At 52.1% G+C, this 18,546-nt stretch overlaps 1 protein-coding gene across 1 annotated transcript in view; it reads left to right on the forward strand.

Moving 5' to 3' along the window:
• The window catches only part of TSNARE1 (t-SNARE domain containing 1), a 107,140-nt gene that overhangs the window by 39,903 nt on the left and 48,691 nt on the right, over positions 1-18,546 (forward strand). Inside the window, 2 exon segments of the mRNA XM_045560951.1 lie at positions 11,900-11,977; positions 12,641-12,710. Coding sequence (XP_045416907.1) covers positions 11,900-11,977; positions 12,641-12,710 — 148 coding nt within the window.

The following is an 18,546-nucleotide window of genomic DNA, read 5'->3' on the forward strand; positions in this document are numbered from 1 at the left end:
GGGTGCCCCCCTTGCGCTCCTGCCCTGGGGGACTCCCCTCCTGCTGTGGCCACAGGTGCCTTTGGGACCTGGTTAAAGGAAGAGCTGCTTATTAGAGCAGATGGGGGCAGGGTCCAGACCCTTGTAATTCCGCATAATTGCCAAATGTTCATTAAAACCTTCATGTGTTTTCCTGCAGCGGGCACATACGCGGTGCCTGCAGTGGGACGTGGGGAGGTGCAGGCCCTGGCAGAGAGGCCCTTGCTTTCTTTTGGTGCTGTTGGAACGTCTCGTTTTCTCTGCTCACAAGAGGAGTGGAGGGCGGGGATGAGGCGGGAGGGAAAGCCCTGATGATGAGCACTGCCCATTTTTTATTTTATTTTACTGACTGCGAGTAAAGCTGCTTTGGTGGTGTTCAGATGGAGTCTGGAAAGTGGACTCAGGGAGTGTTGGAGAGAGGACCAACAAGGTGGGGACCCTCCTGCCCTCCTTCAGGCCCAGGCCAGGACTGCGGATCGTTCGGCTCTGTCTTGTGAAAGCTGGTGCCTCTGGCCCCGTGGCTGCCCCTCCAAGGAAGCCTGTACCCAACAGGCCTATACCCCAGCATCTGCCTTGGGTCTCTTGTATTTTCCTGTCCAGGCCATGTGTCCTGTTTCTATGACTCTTGCATGTATTGCTGAGTTGGCCCAGTGGGAGAATGAAAAGGACAGGATGCCTGTGCTGTAGTTGGCGGGTAGCGGTGTAGTGTTAGGTGCCCACCTGCCTAGTGGCTGAGGACCCCAGAAAGAAGGGAGTGGTGCTCTGGAGGCGATCTTACGGCCTGCCTGGTGACAGGACAGTGTGTACCTTGGTTCCCTCAGCTGTGAGTTCATATGTCATTCAACAGACACTTCTGGAACATGTAGTTCATTGTGCTGGGTCCTGGTCTAGAAACTCACAGGTGGGCTGGCCTGTGGGAGGGGGTGGGCTGAGGAGGGCCAAAGCTGTGTCGGGGAGGCCTATGAGCTGCACTTGACCTCTGGCCAGAAGAGCGATGGGCAACATGAGATCCCAGGCTGGGGAGGTTGGTGCTGGGAAGACCTGGCTCTCTGGAACCCAGGCAGTGACTTCTTTGGAGTTTAATTGACATACGCTGTGTTGTATCCATTTAAGGGTACAGTTCAATGAGAGTTGGCTAGTACACACCACCATAACGTCAACCCCTGTGAAGGTGAAGAACATTTCCATGACCTCAAATGGTTCCCTCTGCCCCCACCTGGTCAGCTACCACTGCCCCAGCTCAAGGCCAAGGCCACTACTAATTTGCTTTTTGCCCCTCTAGATTAGGTCTCTCTTTCCAGAGTCTGACACATGTGGAGCCATGTAGTATGTACTCTTTTGTGTCTGCCTACCTTAGCCATGTGTTTGCTGTGCGTGTCACACTTACCACTTCCTTTCCGTGGGGTGGTAAGTATCTAGGAGTTGAATGCTGGTCATATGGTTAGTGTAACTTTTAAAGAAATGCCCAAGCTGTTCTCTAGAGTAGTCGCACTATTTTAAGTTCCCCCAAGCAGCAGGGGGGAGCTTCACTTTCTCTGCATCCATGCCAACTCTTGTTATTGTCAGTAGCTGTTCTGTGGATGGTGCTATGGTGTGGATATTTGATCCTCCAAACCTCATGTTGAAATGTGATCCTCAGTGTTGGAGGAGGGGCCTACTGCGAGGTGTGTGTGTCTTGGGATGGGCCCCTCATGAGTAGATTAATTCCTTCCATCCTCCCTAGGGGATGAGTTCTTACTTTGCTAGTTCCTGCCAGGGCTGACTGTTAAAAATAGCCTGGCACCCCCAACCCCTGCTCTTCTCTCACCATGTGATCTCTGCACACCCCAGCTCCCCTTTGCCTCCTGCTGTGAGTGGAAGTAGCCTGGCCCTCACCACATCTCCAGTCTTGAACTTCCAGTCATCAGAATCATGAGATAAACAGACCTTTTTTTCCCTTTATAAATTGCTCAGCAACACAAAGTGCACTAAGACAGGTGGTGAGTAGCCTATGTCATTGATTATAGTTTATTTGCATTTCTCTGATATTCAACATCTTGCTGTGTGCTTATTGGCTATTTATATATCTATTTTTATGTAGTGTCTGTTCAAATTTATTGCCCATTTTATATTATATGGGGTTGTCATATGAGCTCATTTATTCTGAATACAAGGGCTTTGTCAGATTTCAAAGCCAGATATCTATATTGTGGGCTGGGCATGGTGGCTCATGCCTGTAATTCTAGCACTCTGGGAGGCTGAGGCAGGAGAATCATTAGAGCTCAGGAGTTCGAGACCAGCCTGAGCAAGAGTGAGACCCCGTCTCTACTAAAAATAGAAAGAAATTATATAGATAACTAAAAGTATATATAGAAAAAATTAGCCGGGCATGGTGGCGCATGCCTGTAGTCCTGGCTACTCGGGAGGCTGAGGCAGGAGGATTGCTTGAGCCCAGGAGTTTGAGGTTGCTGTGAGCTAGGCTGACACCACAGCACTCTAGCCTGGGCAATAGAGTGAGACTCTGTCTCCAAAAAAAAAAAAAAAAAAAAATGCAAAAACAAAAGCAAAAAAACCAGATATCTGTATTGTGAATATTTTCTTTCAGATGGTGGTTTATCTTTTAATTATCTTACCTATGTCGTTTGAAGGTCAAAGTTTTACTGTTTGATGTGATCAATTCTTTCTTTTATGGTTTTTGCTTTTTGTATACTGCCTAATAAGCCTTTCCCTACTACTAAGTTGCAAAGAATGTTCTTCCTATTTTAAAGAAGGATTTTTGTTGGGTTGGTTTTTTTTTTTTTTTTTTTTTTTTTTTACTTTTAGCTTTTGTACTTAAATCTATGATCCATGTTAAGTTAATATTTGTGTTTGGTTAATTATGAGTTGAGGTTCAATAGCTATCCAAAGTTTCTAGCACCATACATTTAAAAGACTATCCTTTCTTCATTGAAATATTTTGGTACTTTAGTGTATAATCAGTTGACTTGTATGTTTATGTGAAATATTGATTTGTTTTTATGGATCTAAATGTCTCTGTTTAACCAGATACCACACTGTCTTGATTACTATAACTATAAAACACATCTTGAAGTGAGTTGGAAAGTATTTCCTCCTCTTTTGTTTTTTGAAAGAGTTTGTGTAAAATTGGTATTATTCTTCCTGCAAACATGCAGTAGAATTTACCAGGGAAGCAATCTGAGCCTGGAGTTTTCACTGTGGGAAGATTTTAAACTACAAATTCATTTTCTTTAATGCTATAGTGCTATCCATGCTATCTGTTTCTTCTCAAGTGAGCTTTATTAGTTTTGTGTTTTTCAGGGAACTCGTTCATTTCATCTAAATTGTCAGATTAGGTGGGATACATTTGCTTATGATATTCCTTTACTATCCTGTAGGATCTGTAGTGATGTCTCCTTGGTCATCTCTGATATTGGTAATTTATTCTCTCTTCTGCTCTTGACTAGTCTAATTTAAGTAAGTTTATTGTCTCAGTATTATTCTGATGTAAATTTATTGATTTTATTGTTTCAAAGAACCAGCTTTTGATTTCATTAATTTTCTTTATATATACAACATTGATCAAATTGATTTCTGCACTTCTTTATTCCCTCCTCCTGCCTCCTTTGGGTTTAATTTGCTTTTGTTAGATCATTGACTTGAGATCTTTCTTCTTTTCTGATAAAAGTATTTATTGCTATAAATTTCCTTCTATACATTGCTGTAAATTTTAATATATGGTATTTTCATTTCATTCTGTTAAAATTTCCTAATTTCCATTGTTATTTCTTCTTTTACTTATAGTTATTTAAAGTATGTTGTTTAATTTCAGATAATTATGTATATTCACAGATATCTGTTATTGATTTCTAGTTTAATTCTGTTGTGTTCAGAGAATATATTTTTTATGATTTCAGCTATTATAAATATGTTAAGACTTGCTTTATGGCATGAAATATAGTATATTTTAGTGAATGTTCCATGTGCATTTGACAAGAATGTGCATTCAGCTGTTTAAGAGTGGGGTGTTCTATATGTCATTCAGGTCAGGTTGATCGATAGTATTGTTTACGTTCCCTGCATCCTCACTGATTTTCTGTCTACTTGTCGTATTAGCTACTGAGAGAGTGTTAACCACTCTGGCTATAATTGTGGATTTGTGTTTTTTTCTCAATCCTATCAGTTTTCGCTTCATATATTTTCAATTCAATATTTCAATTCAAATATTTAGAATTGTTTGTCTTAATCAGTTGACCACGACCATGTATTGTTATAAAAATGTCCTTCTTTACCTCTAGTTGTATTTGTTGTTCTGAATTCTACTCCGATATTAGTGTAGCTACTCCAGCTTGTGATTACTCTTTACATGATATATTTTTCCAATCTTTTTTACTTTATAAGCTTCTCTGACTTTATATATAAAGTGGATTTCTTGTATATGCTGTATCGCAGAATCTTGCTTTTAATCTCATCTGAGAATTTCTGCTTCTTAATTAGAATGATTAAAACAGTGTTTCCAGTAGGATTTTTGGTACTGATGGAAAGGTCCTATAGTCCACATTCTCCAGTATGGTGGCCATTTGCCAGATGTGGTCACTGAGCACTTCAAATGTGGCTAGTGCAGCTGAGGAACTGAACTTGTAATTTTATTTAATTTTAAATAACTAAAATCTACATTTAAATTGCCACATGTGGCTAGTGGCTCCTGTTTTGGGTAACTGATGTTTACATCATTTATTGTTCATATAAATACCCATATGTTTCTTTTAAATCTACCATCTTGACATTTGCTTTCTATATTTCCCTTTTGTTCTCTTTTTCTTTTTTCTTTCTTCCTTCTTTTATTTTTTTGGAGTAATTGAGTACTGTTTAGCATTCCATCCATTTTACCTCCCCTCTTGGCTTATTAGCTATTCCTATTGGTTTTGTTATTTTAGTGGTTGCTTTAAAGTTTACAATATATATCATTAACTTTTCACAGCCTACCTTAAAATAATATTCTGTCATCTCACATAACTGTACAGACCTTACAGGGGTATACTTCCATCTCCCTTCTCCATCCTCTTTGTCACTGTTTCCATACACTCACGCCTACAAATGTCATTAATACCTCGTTATCACTAACAACACAAGTTATCGATTTTGCTTTAACAATTGCTTATATTTTAAATAAATGATGAGAAAAATGTCGTTTTAATTTTCCTTCATGTTTACCATTCTGGCACTCCTTAATTCTTTGTGTGGATCCAGATTTCTTCTCCTTGTTACTTTTGACCTGAATAACTTCTTTTAACATTTCTTGTCATGCACATCTGGTTGGAACAGATTCTTTCAGCTTTTGTGTGTTGAAAATAAATCTTATGCCTCTATTTTTGAAGTCTATTTCCACTGAATATAGAATTCTAGTTGAAAGTTTTTTTTCTTTAAAGCACTTTAAAAGTATCATCCCATTGTCTTATGTCCTCCATGGTTTCTAATGAAAGGATGAAGTCCTTCCTACATTTTGTTCTTCTGTAGGGTGCAGCTCTTCCTTTGGCCCTTTTCAAAGTTTACCACTGGATTTCTGCAATTTGACTATAATGTGTTTTGGGTTTTAAAAAATACTTACTCTGCTTGGATTGAAATTCTTGGATTTCTCAGGTTATAGTTTCATAAAATTATGATTTCTGGACATTCTTGTTGATTGATGATTGATTGCATGCCCTTCTCTTGCTTCTCCTGCCTCTGTCTGTCTGCATGCGCCAGACTGCTTGGTGTTGCCCTGGGTCCCTGGGGCTCTATGGGCTGTCCTTTTTCTCTGTTTCATTTTGCTTAGTTTCTTTTATTTGTTGTCAAATTTCCTGGTCCCTTATTCAACCCTTAATTCCAAGCAGTGAAATGTTCACTTCAAATACTTTATTTTTCATCTTTAGAAGCCCTGTTTAGGTCTTTCCCACATCGTTTGTTTCTCTCCTCACTCGGTGTATGTTTTCCTTCACACCCTTGAGCAGGTTTATAACTGCTGTTTTAGTATTTGTAATAGGTAGTTGGTGTTCTCTGCTAATGTCACCATCTTGCTGCCATTTCTGGGTCTGTTTCTATCAACTGATTTTTCTCATGGTTATGGGTCACGTTGTTTTGCTTCTGCATATGTCTAGCAATTTTTAATTGTGAGTTTTGTATCTTTTAGTGCTGGATTTGGTTGTTTTTCTTTGAGGAGGATTGGACTTTGTTCTAGGGGGCAGTTCAGTTACTTGTGGGTCACTTTGATTTTTTTCAAGGCTTGTTTTTAAAATCTTTTAGGGTGACCGTAGAGTGGCCTTTACTATAACACTAATTTAGCCCCAGTTCTAAGGGCTGACCCTTCTGCAGTCACTGCCAGCTTCCCTGTGTATTCAGTGAGGTCTCTTCCTTTCTTGCAGCATGAACTGAAATGATTCCTGGCCCTGTGTGAGGTCAAGTATTGTTTGGCTTACAGCTCCCTAGGAATTACTATTTCTTCAGAGTTGTTTTTCCCTTGGCCAAGTGGGGTTTCTCCCTGTGCAAGCACAGGTTTGTACTTGGCTAGAGGCCAAGGCCTCTTGCAGATCTCTGGAGCTCCTCCTCTGTCCAGCTCCTTCCTCTCCGGCATCTGCCTCAAACTCCAGTGCCAACCTCCTAAACTTGGTAAGACTGCTGGGATCTGTTCTGCTTCCTCTTGGCTCATCAGTCTGGAGTTGCTTGCAGGAAAAAGCTGCAGTGATTTTAGGGCTTAGCTCATTTTTACTCATTCTCTCAGGATTACAATACTGCACTGAATGTTGTACATTTTCAAAAAATTGTTTCTGATGTTTTATCCAATTTTTAGCTGTATACGGAAGTTGAAGTCTCTCTAATGCTATGCATTGTTATTTCAGGAGAATTTGTCTTATTTTTTTGGTCTTAATTTCTATATATCATTAACTCCAAAATTCCTGTTTCTGGATCAGTTGATTGACCTGTGAATCACTCTGTGTGCTCAGCAGCTGCACAGGCCTCTGCTCTGCTGCCCCAGCCTGAACTCCTCATCTTTCCAGGCCTCTTTCTCCTTCCTTTCCTGTTAGGTGAGCAGCCCACCTTCCAACTGCTTTCTTGGACCAGACACCTGGGTACCATTCTCAGCCCCCTTGAGTTTTCATCTGCCACTTGCACTGAATGCAGAGGCTCAGGTAGCATCTGTCTAGTCCCTGAATCCCTACCTGCCCGCCCCTATCAGAGAATGACCACCATTGGTTGTGTGATCTGGGGGGACATGAGGCAGCAGGAAGGTTGACTAGTTCCAGAATTAACCTATCTCTTCTGCTGTGACTCTTGACAATGACTTTTGCTTTAACAGGAAGTTTGCTATGTTTCCAGCCCTTAGTTAATGCTAGTGTGCCTGAGAATTTTGTAAAGAAGAGGTTATGCTGTTATAACAGAGACCCCCAAAGAAGATGGACATTCTTCTCTCTTATCCAGCAGTCCAGCTAGATTGGGCTGCGAGGGCAGCTCTGTTCCCACAGGGCCACTCGGGGACCCAGGCGCCTTCAGCTTGGGGTTCCACGCTCCCGCAAGTTTGAAGTTGGAGACACACTCCATTGCATCCCAGCCCACGGAGGGATAGGGGCAGGCCTGGGCTGGCAGTTTCCTGTTAAGAACATAAGAGGAGGACCCTGTACACTTGACTTCTCAATTTCAGGGTTGAGAATTTGGTCATGTGGTCCCCCTTGGCTGCAAGGGAGGCTGGGAAATGTCCATACCTGGGTGGCCAGGTGGGAAGAGGAGAGATTGGAGCTTAGGGAGACAGGGGAAGTACCCCAGTTTGTATTTTCCAGGAGGCCTCAGCCCATGCTCCCTTGTGGCCTCTTCACAGGCCCCTTTCACAGAGTTCCCTGGAGCGAACAGAGCCAGTCCAGGGATGCACTCACCAGTTGTTCTTGCTCCTGTGCCTGGAACTTAGCTGCTTCTGTCTTCATCTGGAACATTTGACATTCCCTCCTGCTTCTCCCCACCTCCTCTGTAGATGGGCCTAACTCCACAGGCAGCCAGCTGACAGCCTCTCACCAGGGCACCAGCCCCCCAGCCCTGGTTTCCTTGCTCACCCACAGTGGCTCTAGGTGTTTACTAAACTCCACAGTGGAGTCAGAAATAGCTGGGCTGCACCCGCTGCTGTTGCCCGGCCATACACCCGCTGCTTTCATCTCAAGGTAGGGCCTCCACGGGCTGCCTGTTGGGGGGCTCTGCATTAGAGCCTTGGCATCTGGCCAACAGCTTAGGAACTAGAGCTGGGCCTGGATGGCACTTCTCAGGGCAGCCCAGCCTGGCCAACAAGGAGCACGCCCAACAGGGGCCTGTGCGCCTCGCCCCTCCTCCCCCGAGAGGGCTGTGCAGTGACTCTGGCTGTGGAGCAGGGTTTGGGGGAGCCCGAAGAGCCATGGGCCCGGGGCAGCTCCTGAGCCGGACCCCACCTCTTGCCTCAGGCCCCGTGACCAGGCCTTGGCCTTGGCTTTCTGAAGGCAGCAGGGTCTGGCCCTGACCTCTGCTCCTTGTCTGAGCCTGGTGTTCTTCCAGCCCCACCCTGGGGCCCTGCTGCTGCCCGTCTGCCTCTGGTTTCCCTGGCGTCCTCACTCAGACAGACTAGCCTCTGCCTGCAGGGTGTAGCCCTTCCCTTTGTGAAGGACCAGCTTCCCGTCCCACCTCTGCCCCTTCCTAGCTGGGTGACCTGGGGCCAGTTGCCCAGCTTCTCTGGGCCTCAGCTGCCTCAACCCTAGACTGGTACCTACGTCTCCAAAACCAATCATCCGGTTTTTAAGAGCTTTCTGTGCTTCAGAAAGATGCGTCCCACGTGGGGCTAGTGGTCCCGTCACCAGGCAGCCTGGCCCTGGGTCTGAGGGCAGCGTCTGGTGTGAGCTGGGGAGAGATGTGTGAGAGCACCTGAGGGCACAGGAGCTGCAGGGAGAGTCTGTCCAGGCCAGGGTCTTCGGAGAAGGGGAGATGTACAGGGAGATAGGGTGCCTGTTCCTGCACAGTGCCAGCCACAGGGGCCTCGTGGGGGCCCACTGAGCTCGGCTCCTAGAGAAGGCAGCGAGGGCTGTGGTGTGTCTTCCGTGTGCTGGGAGCCTGGGGCCTCAGCTCCTCCCGGGAGTTGAGTAGGGGTCCCCAGTGGGTTCTTAATGAAGGAGCAGGCACTTGCTGGGGGAGAAGGCAGGGTGGTGTAGGGGTGGGACGACAGGAGGGAACTGAACCAGGCCAGAGGTGAGGACTGGCCCTCACCACAACTTCTTCGACACATGGAGGTGCCTCGGCAGGAAAACGGCGGGACCTCCTGCTGATCTCCCTGCCCCTGTGGTGTGAGCATGTTGAAGGGCTTGGACCTACACAGGACTCCTCAGGGCCCCTCTCGCCCACTGGCTCAGCTTGATGGTCCTGCACATGGTCTGCCTGGTGTTCGGGCAGCGTCTGCCTCTGGCTCAGCTCTCGCTTGTCTGAGTGTTGTCATCATGATCACTCGTCATCCACGGGTACCTGTTGATTGCCTGTGAAGTCTGGGGAGTGACACCTGACCCCATTCAGGCCCTGGGGGCAGGGCAGGGGTGGTGTGGACGGGTGGCAGGGCAGGCCATGGGATTCTCTCAGCTGTGAGCCAGTGCCCTGCAGTGTTGGACTTGGCGCAGGTGGCGCAGGGTGGCAGTGAGGAACAGGTCCTGCCAACACTGGGTCCTGGTGCCTCCTACGAGACTGCTCTGTGCAGGACAGCTCTGGTGCCTTTTCTCCTTCAGCCCTGAGTTGAGTCCTTGTGAGAGCATCACACCGGTGATGTGTGGCCCCTCCTGGGGCCAGTGTGAGCCTCTGGGGCCCATCCTTCCTGTGGCTGTGGCAGTTGGCCATGACACATGAGCAAGGGTAAGGGGCAGCCCCATAGGACTGGGCAGTTGATGTATTTCTTCCAGAGCTCAGAGCTCAGAACCCACCACTTACTGGTGGTGTGACCCTGGGCAGGTCATGTGACCTTGGGCAAGTCCTCTGTCCTCTGAGCCTCAGCTTCCCCCTCTGTAGACAGGTAGAGTCATGCTCATGCCTGGGGCCTCAGCCTGGAGCCCTCACACCACAGGTGAGCTTGTCCCATCCTAACCTTTGTTGTCTTCACTGCTGTGACTGCAGCCCTGGCTGAGACCATCCTAGGCCTAGGCCTTAATGACATCATCTTGGCAGCCCCAGAGCTGCTGGGGACAGTGAATGCCAGGCAGCAGGATGCTGTTAGCCAGGCCAGAGGCGTTGAGCTGAGTTGGCCTCCCTCCTGGACAGCACAGGGGCCCCTCCCTTCCCCAGGCCTTGCCGTGAGTGGGGCACCCAGACCCAGAGGCCGGGGATTGGGGGCAGAGGCAGCTGGATAGAAAGTGCTTAAGGGGCTGGGGCTTGTCTGTGAGCCCAGAGGAGCCCATAGTACCAGTGGGACAGGCCTGCCTACTCACGGGAGTCGGGGTGGGCCCTGTCACTGGCTTGCCAGCACAGTGATGCTGAGCAGAGCTGGGCTTGGGGGACCATCGTCATGGTGAGAAGCCAGTGCCCAGCCCAGGCGGGCGACATGTCCCTCCATGCTGGGCCACCTCAGTCGACTCAGACAGGATTAATGTTTGGAGAGTCCCCCTGGCACCCCTAGCATCTCCCAGTCCCCTCACCCCCTTTGCAGACCTCACGCTGTGTTCTTTTATTTTTATATTTTATTAGGAAAAATGTCAAATATACAGAAAAAATGGAATAAATTGCACAATGACCACCCATGTGTCCACCGGCTAGACTCTGCCCTAAAACTTCATTCCCTTGTTTGGTCACTTGTCTGGCTGCGCACCTGCCCTGCACCAGGCTTGCATTTCAGAGTATGCCCGACCCTCGGCGTGCTTCCCTCTGAGTACTTGGGTAGTTGCCTTCTGTCGTTCTGTTGAGGTATCATTTATATATGAGGAGGTGCCCAGTTCCTAAGCATGTCATTCCTAGTGTTTTGACAACTTCGTGTGCCGCTGTGGCCCGCAGCCCTGTCGAGGCATAGCGCAGGGCCCTCTCCCTGAGGTTCCCACCACGGCTTGCTCTTGTCTGGTCTGACACCTCGTCCCGTTCGCGCTGGTGCCTGGCGCGATGCTTGAGATGTGCCATGTTGTGTATGTTGAGCTCCGTTGCCTGCGAGGATCCTGAGTGTACCTGTCCACTCTCCTGGTGTCTCCCCTGCACTGGACTCCTCTCGCCAGGACTTGCTGTCCCCACAGTGTTCTGTGTGGTTTTTAACAATTGAGGTAAAATTCACATAACATGAAATTCACCATCTTAATGATCTTTTAGTATCACTCCCTGTTCCTACTGCTAATCTACCTGGCAACCGCTACTCTGTCTCTGGGTTTGTCTGTTCTTGACATTTTATATAAATGGAATCAAATGATCTGTGGCTTTTAGCGACTGGCTTCTTTCACTTGGTGTAGTGTGTTCAGGGTTCATCCATGTTGCAGCGTGAGTCAGTATTTGGTTCCTTTTTATTGCTGCACGATACGCCCCTGTGTGGCTGGACCACTGCGTGTTATTACTTCGTCAGTTGCTGGCACGTTTGGGCTCCCGTGGCGGATGCTGTCTGGGCACCCGCATGCAGGTTTCGTGTGGACGTTCCTTCTCGCTTCTCCTGCTGTGTGTGCCCAGGAGCGGAAGTGCTGGGGCACTCGGTGCTCAGCCGCTCTCACTGCTTTCCTCTCTCTTCCAGTCGTGTGTGCTGCGAGGGCAGGTGCAGGTCTGTCCCCAGCCTGCTGCCTGACCCCCAAGGGGGCGAGCCTGGGAGGCAGGGGAGGGGCTCAGGGTCCCTACCTCTGGGGCCTGCGCAGAGTGGCAGTGTAGCTGGGCTGCAGGCAGCACGGTCAATGTGTGTTCTCCTGTCTTCCTTGTTTTCCAGCCACCCAGGTCGATCCTCAGGACCTCCAGCAGCTATTCCAGGAGACATCGGCCAACGTCTTCCGAATTAACTCCAGCGGTGAGTCTGTACTTGGCCCAGGCTTGCCCCTTCCCCCTGGGTGCCCTGGACCACTGCTGAGGTGACATTGGAGGTGGCGGTGCTGGCGTGTGGCCTTTTCCTTCCCTGGGCCATCCTGTGGTTCAGTCCCAGGTTTTCAGGGATAGGAGGGAGCTAGGACCTGGGCAGGGCCCTGGGCTGTGGCTCCTGGCCCCCCAACCCCCTGCCTGCTGCCCAGCCACACAGCAGGAGCCCCCAGCTCCTTCCTGTCCCCTTTTCCCTGGCTCAGCACACACCTGAGGGCCTACTGACAAAGGAGCATATCCCAGGTTCCCTCAGGCTGGCAGGGCTGGCAAGACTAGAGGTCACTGAGGCTAGGGGTCAGGGGACAAGAGCCACACCCAGGTGGCCTAGCAGAGCAGGGAGGATAGGGGAGAGGGGGAAAGGGAAGGCAGAAGCCTGCGGGCCTGTCCCCGGCTGTCTGGGGGGTGGGTCCTGGCTGGAGTAGCCTTCTGCTGGGGGCAGGGAGGTCCCCGCCAGGCTCTGGCCTCCAGGCCACTTAGGTGGTCTGCCCTGTCCCTGGCCCCAGCCCCAGCCTGCCTGTGGTGTGGTGGGCCTGTGTAGAGCTGCCGCAGCAAGGAGGCTCCTTCAGCTCCTCACACCTGTCCCTCTTCTCTCCGGCAGTGACCTCCTTGGAGCGGAGCCTCCGGTCCCTGGGAACACCAAGTGACACACAGGAGCTTCGGGACAGCTTGTGAGTGTGTGGGCTGCTGCATCTCTGCGCCATGAGTGGTGCCACATGGGTACGAGGGGGTCCTATGAACACTTGCACACTGGACCTATCCACATAGCCCCACGGGTCACCTCTCCTCAGAGCACGCAGGTGTACCCTGCCCCCATATAGAAGCCCGGGTGTGCCTGTGGACGTCCCATAGACAAAGGCATGTGTGTGCTCAGGTGGTGGTGTATACACCCGCTTGGACACACTTCATTCCACCAACACTCCCCAAACGGTTCTCCACCTCTCTCCAGCCTCGATGAGGGGCCCTCGCTCTTGTGCCCACACTTGTGGACACGCCATGACACAGACGTGCCATTTGCAAAACTGCAGGCTGCCTTGGAGTGGGGTATTCAGGTTCTGATTCTGCCCCCCAGGAGCTGAGCCTTGGTGGGGTCTCCGGGCTTTCCAGAGGCCTGCCCCCGATAGGCTGGCCTGGGATGAGCTGTGGGCCCCGAAGGAGAAGGAAAGGTGGCTCAGGTGTCGTCTGCTGAGCCGAGCCTGGCTGGGCCAGGGAGAAGGGAGCCTCTATGGGGAAATGACACCTTGAGCCTGGTGTGTTGGTTGGGGTTGTCGGCACTCTGGGCTCTGAAGGGATGTTGGCAGGCCTTTGCCCTTCCAGCCAGACCCCGCCACACACATTGCCCCAACCTCTCTGCACCCGGCCCGGCCTGTGTCCTGCTCTGCAGTGACATGGGATGTCTTCAGCCCCAAGGGCCCCAACTAGCCCTGGGGTCCTAGCCATGTCTGGTCCTTGAGTCCACCCTCTGCCACCTGCCCTGTACCCTACTGGGCTGAGCTGGTGGCCACCCCAGCCTCATGCCCTGAAAGGGCCAGAGCTGAGGAGGGAAAGGCTGTGAGGGCCGCGGTTGTGGTGAGGGCACTGGGCTCTCTGGGCCTCCTCCCCGCAGCTTCACGCAGAACTCGTGGATGCCCTGCTGAGAGGGCCTGGGCTCCAGGTGCAGAGTGCCCTTTGCAGATGTTACGTGCAATTCTGTTCCTTGTTTTCCTTTTTAGTTTTTTTTGAAAAATTTTACTGTTTTCTGATGTGACAGTACCATGTGCTCATCACAGGCAATTTGGACACACAGGATGCCTGAGGAGCCACTGCTATGTGCTGGTGTTCCCAGCCAGCCTGTGCTCAAATCCCCGCACGTTTCAGAGTCAGACTGCAGCGGCTGGTGCTCTGGAGCCCGCTCGTTGCACTTGGGTTGTGTGGTGTGTGTGCCCTCATTAGATGCTTTTTGAAAACACGCTCTTCAGCCGCACGGAGGACGCTGTTGAACGCACATAATCTGTGTAAGCAGGACTCTGGGCGGGCTCTCTCCACTTTCTCAGTGTTACGAGCAGAGTTCCAGGGACGTCGCTGTGTTTAAATCTTCGCATTGCTGCCTGTTTCCTGGGCTGGGTCCCTGGGGTCAGGTAGGTGGGCGGTTCCGGATCCTGGCCCTCCCGTGTGTGCTAGGCTGCTTGGCCTGGTTAGCGAGGAATGACGTCACCCATCATGGGCTTCAGAGAGGATGGGGCTCCCATGCTGACCACAGCCTCGTCTGGCGGCCGGTGTCCCCACAGCAGCTCACTCCCCTCCCTTCCTGTCACCTTAGTGCTTTCCTGCCCCTCCTGACGTGACTGGCTCCTGCCCAGGCTGCAGGCCCAGCCTGCTTGTCACGGCCTTCCAGAACCTTCCATGACTCCATTTGAGGTATGCATATCATGGACTGTTAACATTTTAAAAATAACTTTTGAGACTAACATGGGGTTGGCAACTCTATACTTTCTACACATTCACAGAGTCATCAGCTTTTTATTTGGCCAAGTAAGGACTTAGGAAAAAGAAAAAAGACAAAAGAACACTACCGTCCATTATGGGCATCATTTTATAAAGGAAAGGACAGTTCTGTCCTGCAAGGAGCAGGAGGGGTCTGACCTCAGGGGAGAGGATTGTCCTCCAAATTGAATAAATTCTGCTTCACAAAAGCCTCACGAGGTTGAGTCTGTTTTTCTCATCTTATGTGAGGCAGGTGTGACTCGGCCGTGTCTGTCAGCCCCGTGAGTGGACCTTGCCCCGGACCTCCCCACCATGGGCCCCGGGGTAGAGGGTGGTGGCTGAGTTGAAGATCCCATGGAGAGGCTCAGAGGCAGTAGGGACTGTGTGCTTAGGGCTCACAGAAGCCCAGCGTCAGCCCTTAGGGAGTAGCAGCTGAAAGAAGGGATGATAACCCCAGTGGCTCCGAGGGGGCAGGGTCCCTGTGCAGCATCCTTAGCATTGGAGCTGTGCCTGGGGGAGGCACTGCGGCCACGTTCCACAGGTGAGGAGGCTTCCGTTCCAGGTGGCCTGTAGGTTGCCCAGGGGCCCAGGGTGCATCAGCGAAGGAGCTGGCTGGAGTTGGGCCTGAGCCACAGCCCGGTCTACCCTTGCTCTAGGTCAGCCTGAGTTTGTGGGAGGCAGGGGCTCTTCCTAGGCTGGTGGAGGGGTGCCCCTGTGCTGGGCTCCCAGGGCCCCAGGTCTGTCAGCCCCAGTCCTGATGCTTCGGGTGGCCCAGCTCCTCTGAGTGGGTGTGGCGGCTCGTGCAGGGCTGAGCCTCTCCTGGGCCACTCTTGCTGCCTCTCATAACACTGTCAAGTCCCCAGTGACAGTCAGACCCCCACGGGACCGAGTGGTGGGGGAGGCACTGCTTCCTGTGTAGAGTGAGGTTTCTGCTGGCCCAGTCCTTGGTAGTCCTTTTCCAGTGTTTCTGACCTGGTGGGGACCACTCCTGCCACCTTTCTCTCCTGGTGGGATTCTCCGTTGCTATGGAAACAGCAGCTTCAGAGCTCAGAGTGACGCTTCCTGGCACCCCAAAGGGCTAATACCGAAGTGGGTGGTGGGCAGGCTCGCTGGAGTCCCCTTCAGCATTGTCTTCCACACCCCCCACATGCGCATTCTCAGATCTTCTAGTCAAGCTCGGCCCTCACTGACCTGGCCCCCAGCCCGGCCCTTCTGTTCTCCCTCCCCTCCATTCTTGCCTGTTCCTGCCTCACTGCCTGTCCTCTCTCAGCACTTTGTTCCTAATGCTGCCTGATGGGGAGGAGCCCACTCAGGTGCCTGGGTCGCCCTGGAGCCAGGGTCCCAGGTGTGGGGGCCAGAGGGAGCTTTGAAAGGAAAGCACACTGCCTGGCTGCTACCCCCAGGGAGGACACAAGAGCCTGGGGACCAGGGTCCAAGCTATGGTTAGGGACTGTGGGCAAGGCCCACCCTGGCCTCACTGCTGGGATGGGGCCAGGGCCTTATGTCATGGTTGGAGTAGGGATGGGCCAATGGGGGATGCTGAGAAGAAGCCACCAGGCAGGTGGGAGGACCAGGAGAGGATGTGCTCTGAGGCCAAATGGGGTGGGGCTTCAAGGAGGAAGTGATGGCGTTGCAGAGCTCAGGAAAAGCCAGGAGCCCACTGCAGGGCTGGCCAGGGCCAAGCACCCCTGGGCAGAGAAGGGCTGGGCTGCAGCCTGGGGCAGGTGCAGGGCCCACTAGCAGCCGAGGCCACATGGAGGCTTCAGAGCCTGTGGCTGGGTTTGGATGCTGCCCCACCTGGGTGGGTTGGGCGGCTGCAACAAGTTCTCCCCACCCTGCTTCTCAGAGCTACTGTCTGTGAATGGGTCTGTGGGCTCTGGCCTTGCTCAGGCACAGGGCTTGGGATGCAGCGGGTTCCCAGGGAGCCACCGCTGAGCTGACCCAGTTGACTCGGGTGGAGGGGTGTGGTGGCCACAGGCAGCACCTGGAGGTCAGGCTGGCATGCTGAGGGCCTGGGGCGGTGAGGAGGAGCCAGTGCTCTGACAGGCCATGCAGCTGAGTACATTGATCTGCAGGATGTCCTGTGGGGCCCAGACACCGGCACTGGGCTCAGGCAGGTGGGCAGTGGGTGTGGGTGGAGGGGTGTGGTTTGGTGTCCCCACTGTGGACCGGGAAGCAGTTCTTCCTCCCTCCATGGTAAGGGGGCTTGCCCACGTGCCTCACAGGTGTGTGCCGAGAGGAATCTGATCACGGAGGCCAGGTGCTGGTGGGGGTGATCCATAGGGTCGGCTGGGTCTCTGCCCATCTTCTCAGAGCTCTTGTCTTCCCCCCCCCATTGGATGCTGTGTGGCCTGGTCCTGCAGGACGGTGGGGGGGGGATGGGCCCCGTTGTCATTCCCTCCTGTCCACTTCCCATCTTCCTCCAACCCTGACCCTGACCCCGACCCCTCACCTGTCCTGGTTGGCACAGCTTGGGCGATTGTGAAGTTGACTGGGCTCTATTTCCTTCCACCCGGAGGCCGTCGCGGTGTGGAGAGAGGCGTGGGGGGCCAACGTACCCCTCCTGGTGTGTGACAGAGAGGACGGGTCCTCCGTGGGGTTTTTGGACTTGTTCCCATGGTCCATATTCTCTGATTTGCTGTGCTGGGGGTAGGTCGGGGTGGCCCTGAGGCAGGGGTGCAGGCAGAGGTGGCGCAAGGGTCTGCCTGGCCCACCTCCCTGGGGTGCAGCAGCAGGTTGGGGGCAGACTGCCGGCTCTGCGTGAGCAGCACTTTCCTTCTCTCCGGGATTTGCACGTCAGAATCCTCACAGGCGAGATCAGGAGGCCTTGGATCAAGAGAATCCAGGCTCCGGGATTGGCGGTTCTTTGAAGGGCTTAGTCCTAACAGCCCCGTGCTGCAGAAACACCCGGACAGAGAGGGCTACTGCGGGGCAGGACCACAGAGTCGGTGAGCGCCCGAGACTGAGCCTGCACACACAGACCCGCTGGAGGGCGGGAGAAAGCGCGCTCCAGCCCCTTCTCCAGTCGTGTGCTGTTAGCAGGCTGCTGTGGAATCGCCCCGGTCACCCGGTGAGCTGTCATTGTGGAAGGCCCACGGCTCACTGCTAGAGCTGCCTCTAGGGCCCAGAGACTGATCAAACCCAGGTCTCTCATTTTACTTGTGGGGAAACTGAGGCCCAGAGGAGAGGAGCTTTCCTGGGGCCGCAGAGCGAGAGCAGAGCTGGGAAGAGGCCCGCTGCTCCAGGGTGTGGGGGTGGTGTCCACACGTCATCTTGAGCGTGGGAGACACTGGCGGTTTGGACGTGGAGTTCAGCTCTGCATCCTGGGGGAAGAAGCCACCCAGGGCTGGCCTGACTCAGGGCCTCGAGGACAATGAGGCTGAGAGGCCTGTGGAGTTGGTGGGTCAGGGGCTTGGCAGGTGCAGTGTGCAGTGTTGCTGCCATGCTGTCTGGGCCGCAGCGGGGACCACTCTCAGCCTGGGGGACTTGACAGCTGGGGCTGGGCCACCTGGAGGCTTCTTTGCGCACGTGATCAGCCTGGAGATGACTCTGGTGCTGAGGTCTGTTGGCACTGTCACCTGTCCTCTCTGTGGAGCTGGGGCTTCCGGCAGGGCAGCCTCATGGAGCCACTTGTCACTCGGAACTTCGTGCGGAACTCCCTGCGCCAGGCTGTGGGAGGGCTCTGATATCGCCGCCTCCTTGCCACACTTGTCTGTCCTTTTCACTCTAGCTGTCCGGGGGTGTGAAGTGCCAGCTCATGGTGGTCTGATTTGCATTTCCCTAACAGCTAATTATCTCGAGCACCTCTTCATGTGCTTGGGGACCATTTGTATATCTTCTTGGAAGAAATGTTTATTCAGAGCCTTTGCCCATGTGTTAATCAGGTTATTTGTCTTTGTATCCCTGAGTTGACTCCCTCCTTCTGGAAGTTTCCCCTGGCTGTGCAGCTGTGCTCTGCAGGCCTTTGCCTTTACTCTGCCTGCTCCTGTCAGTCTCCTGGGTGAGCCCCTCCTCCTTGCCCAGCCTCCTTTCTCCTCTGACCTC

This window comes from Lemur catta, chromosome 9 (genome assembly GCF_020740605.2).
Source record: "Lemur catta isolate mLemCat1 chromosome 9, mLemCat1.pri, whole genome shotgun sequence".
Classification (NCBI taxonomy): Eukaryota; Metazoa; Chordata; class Mammalia; order Primates; family Lemuridae; genus Lemur; species Lemur catta.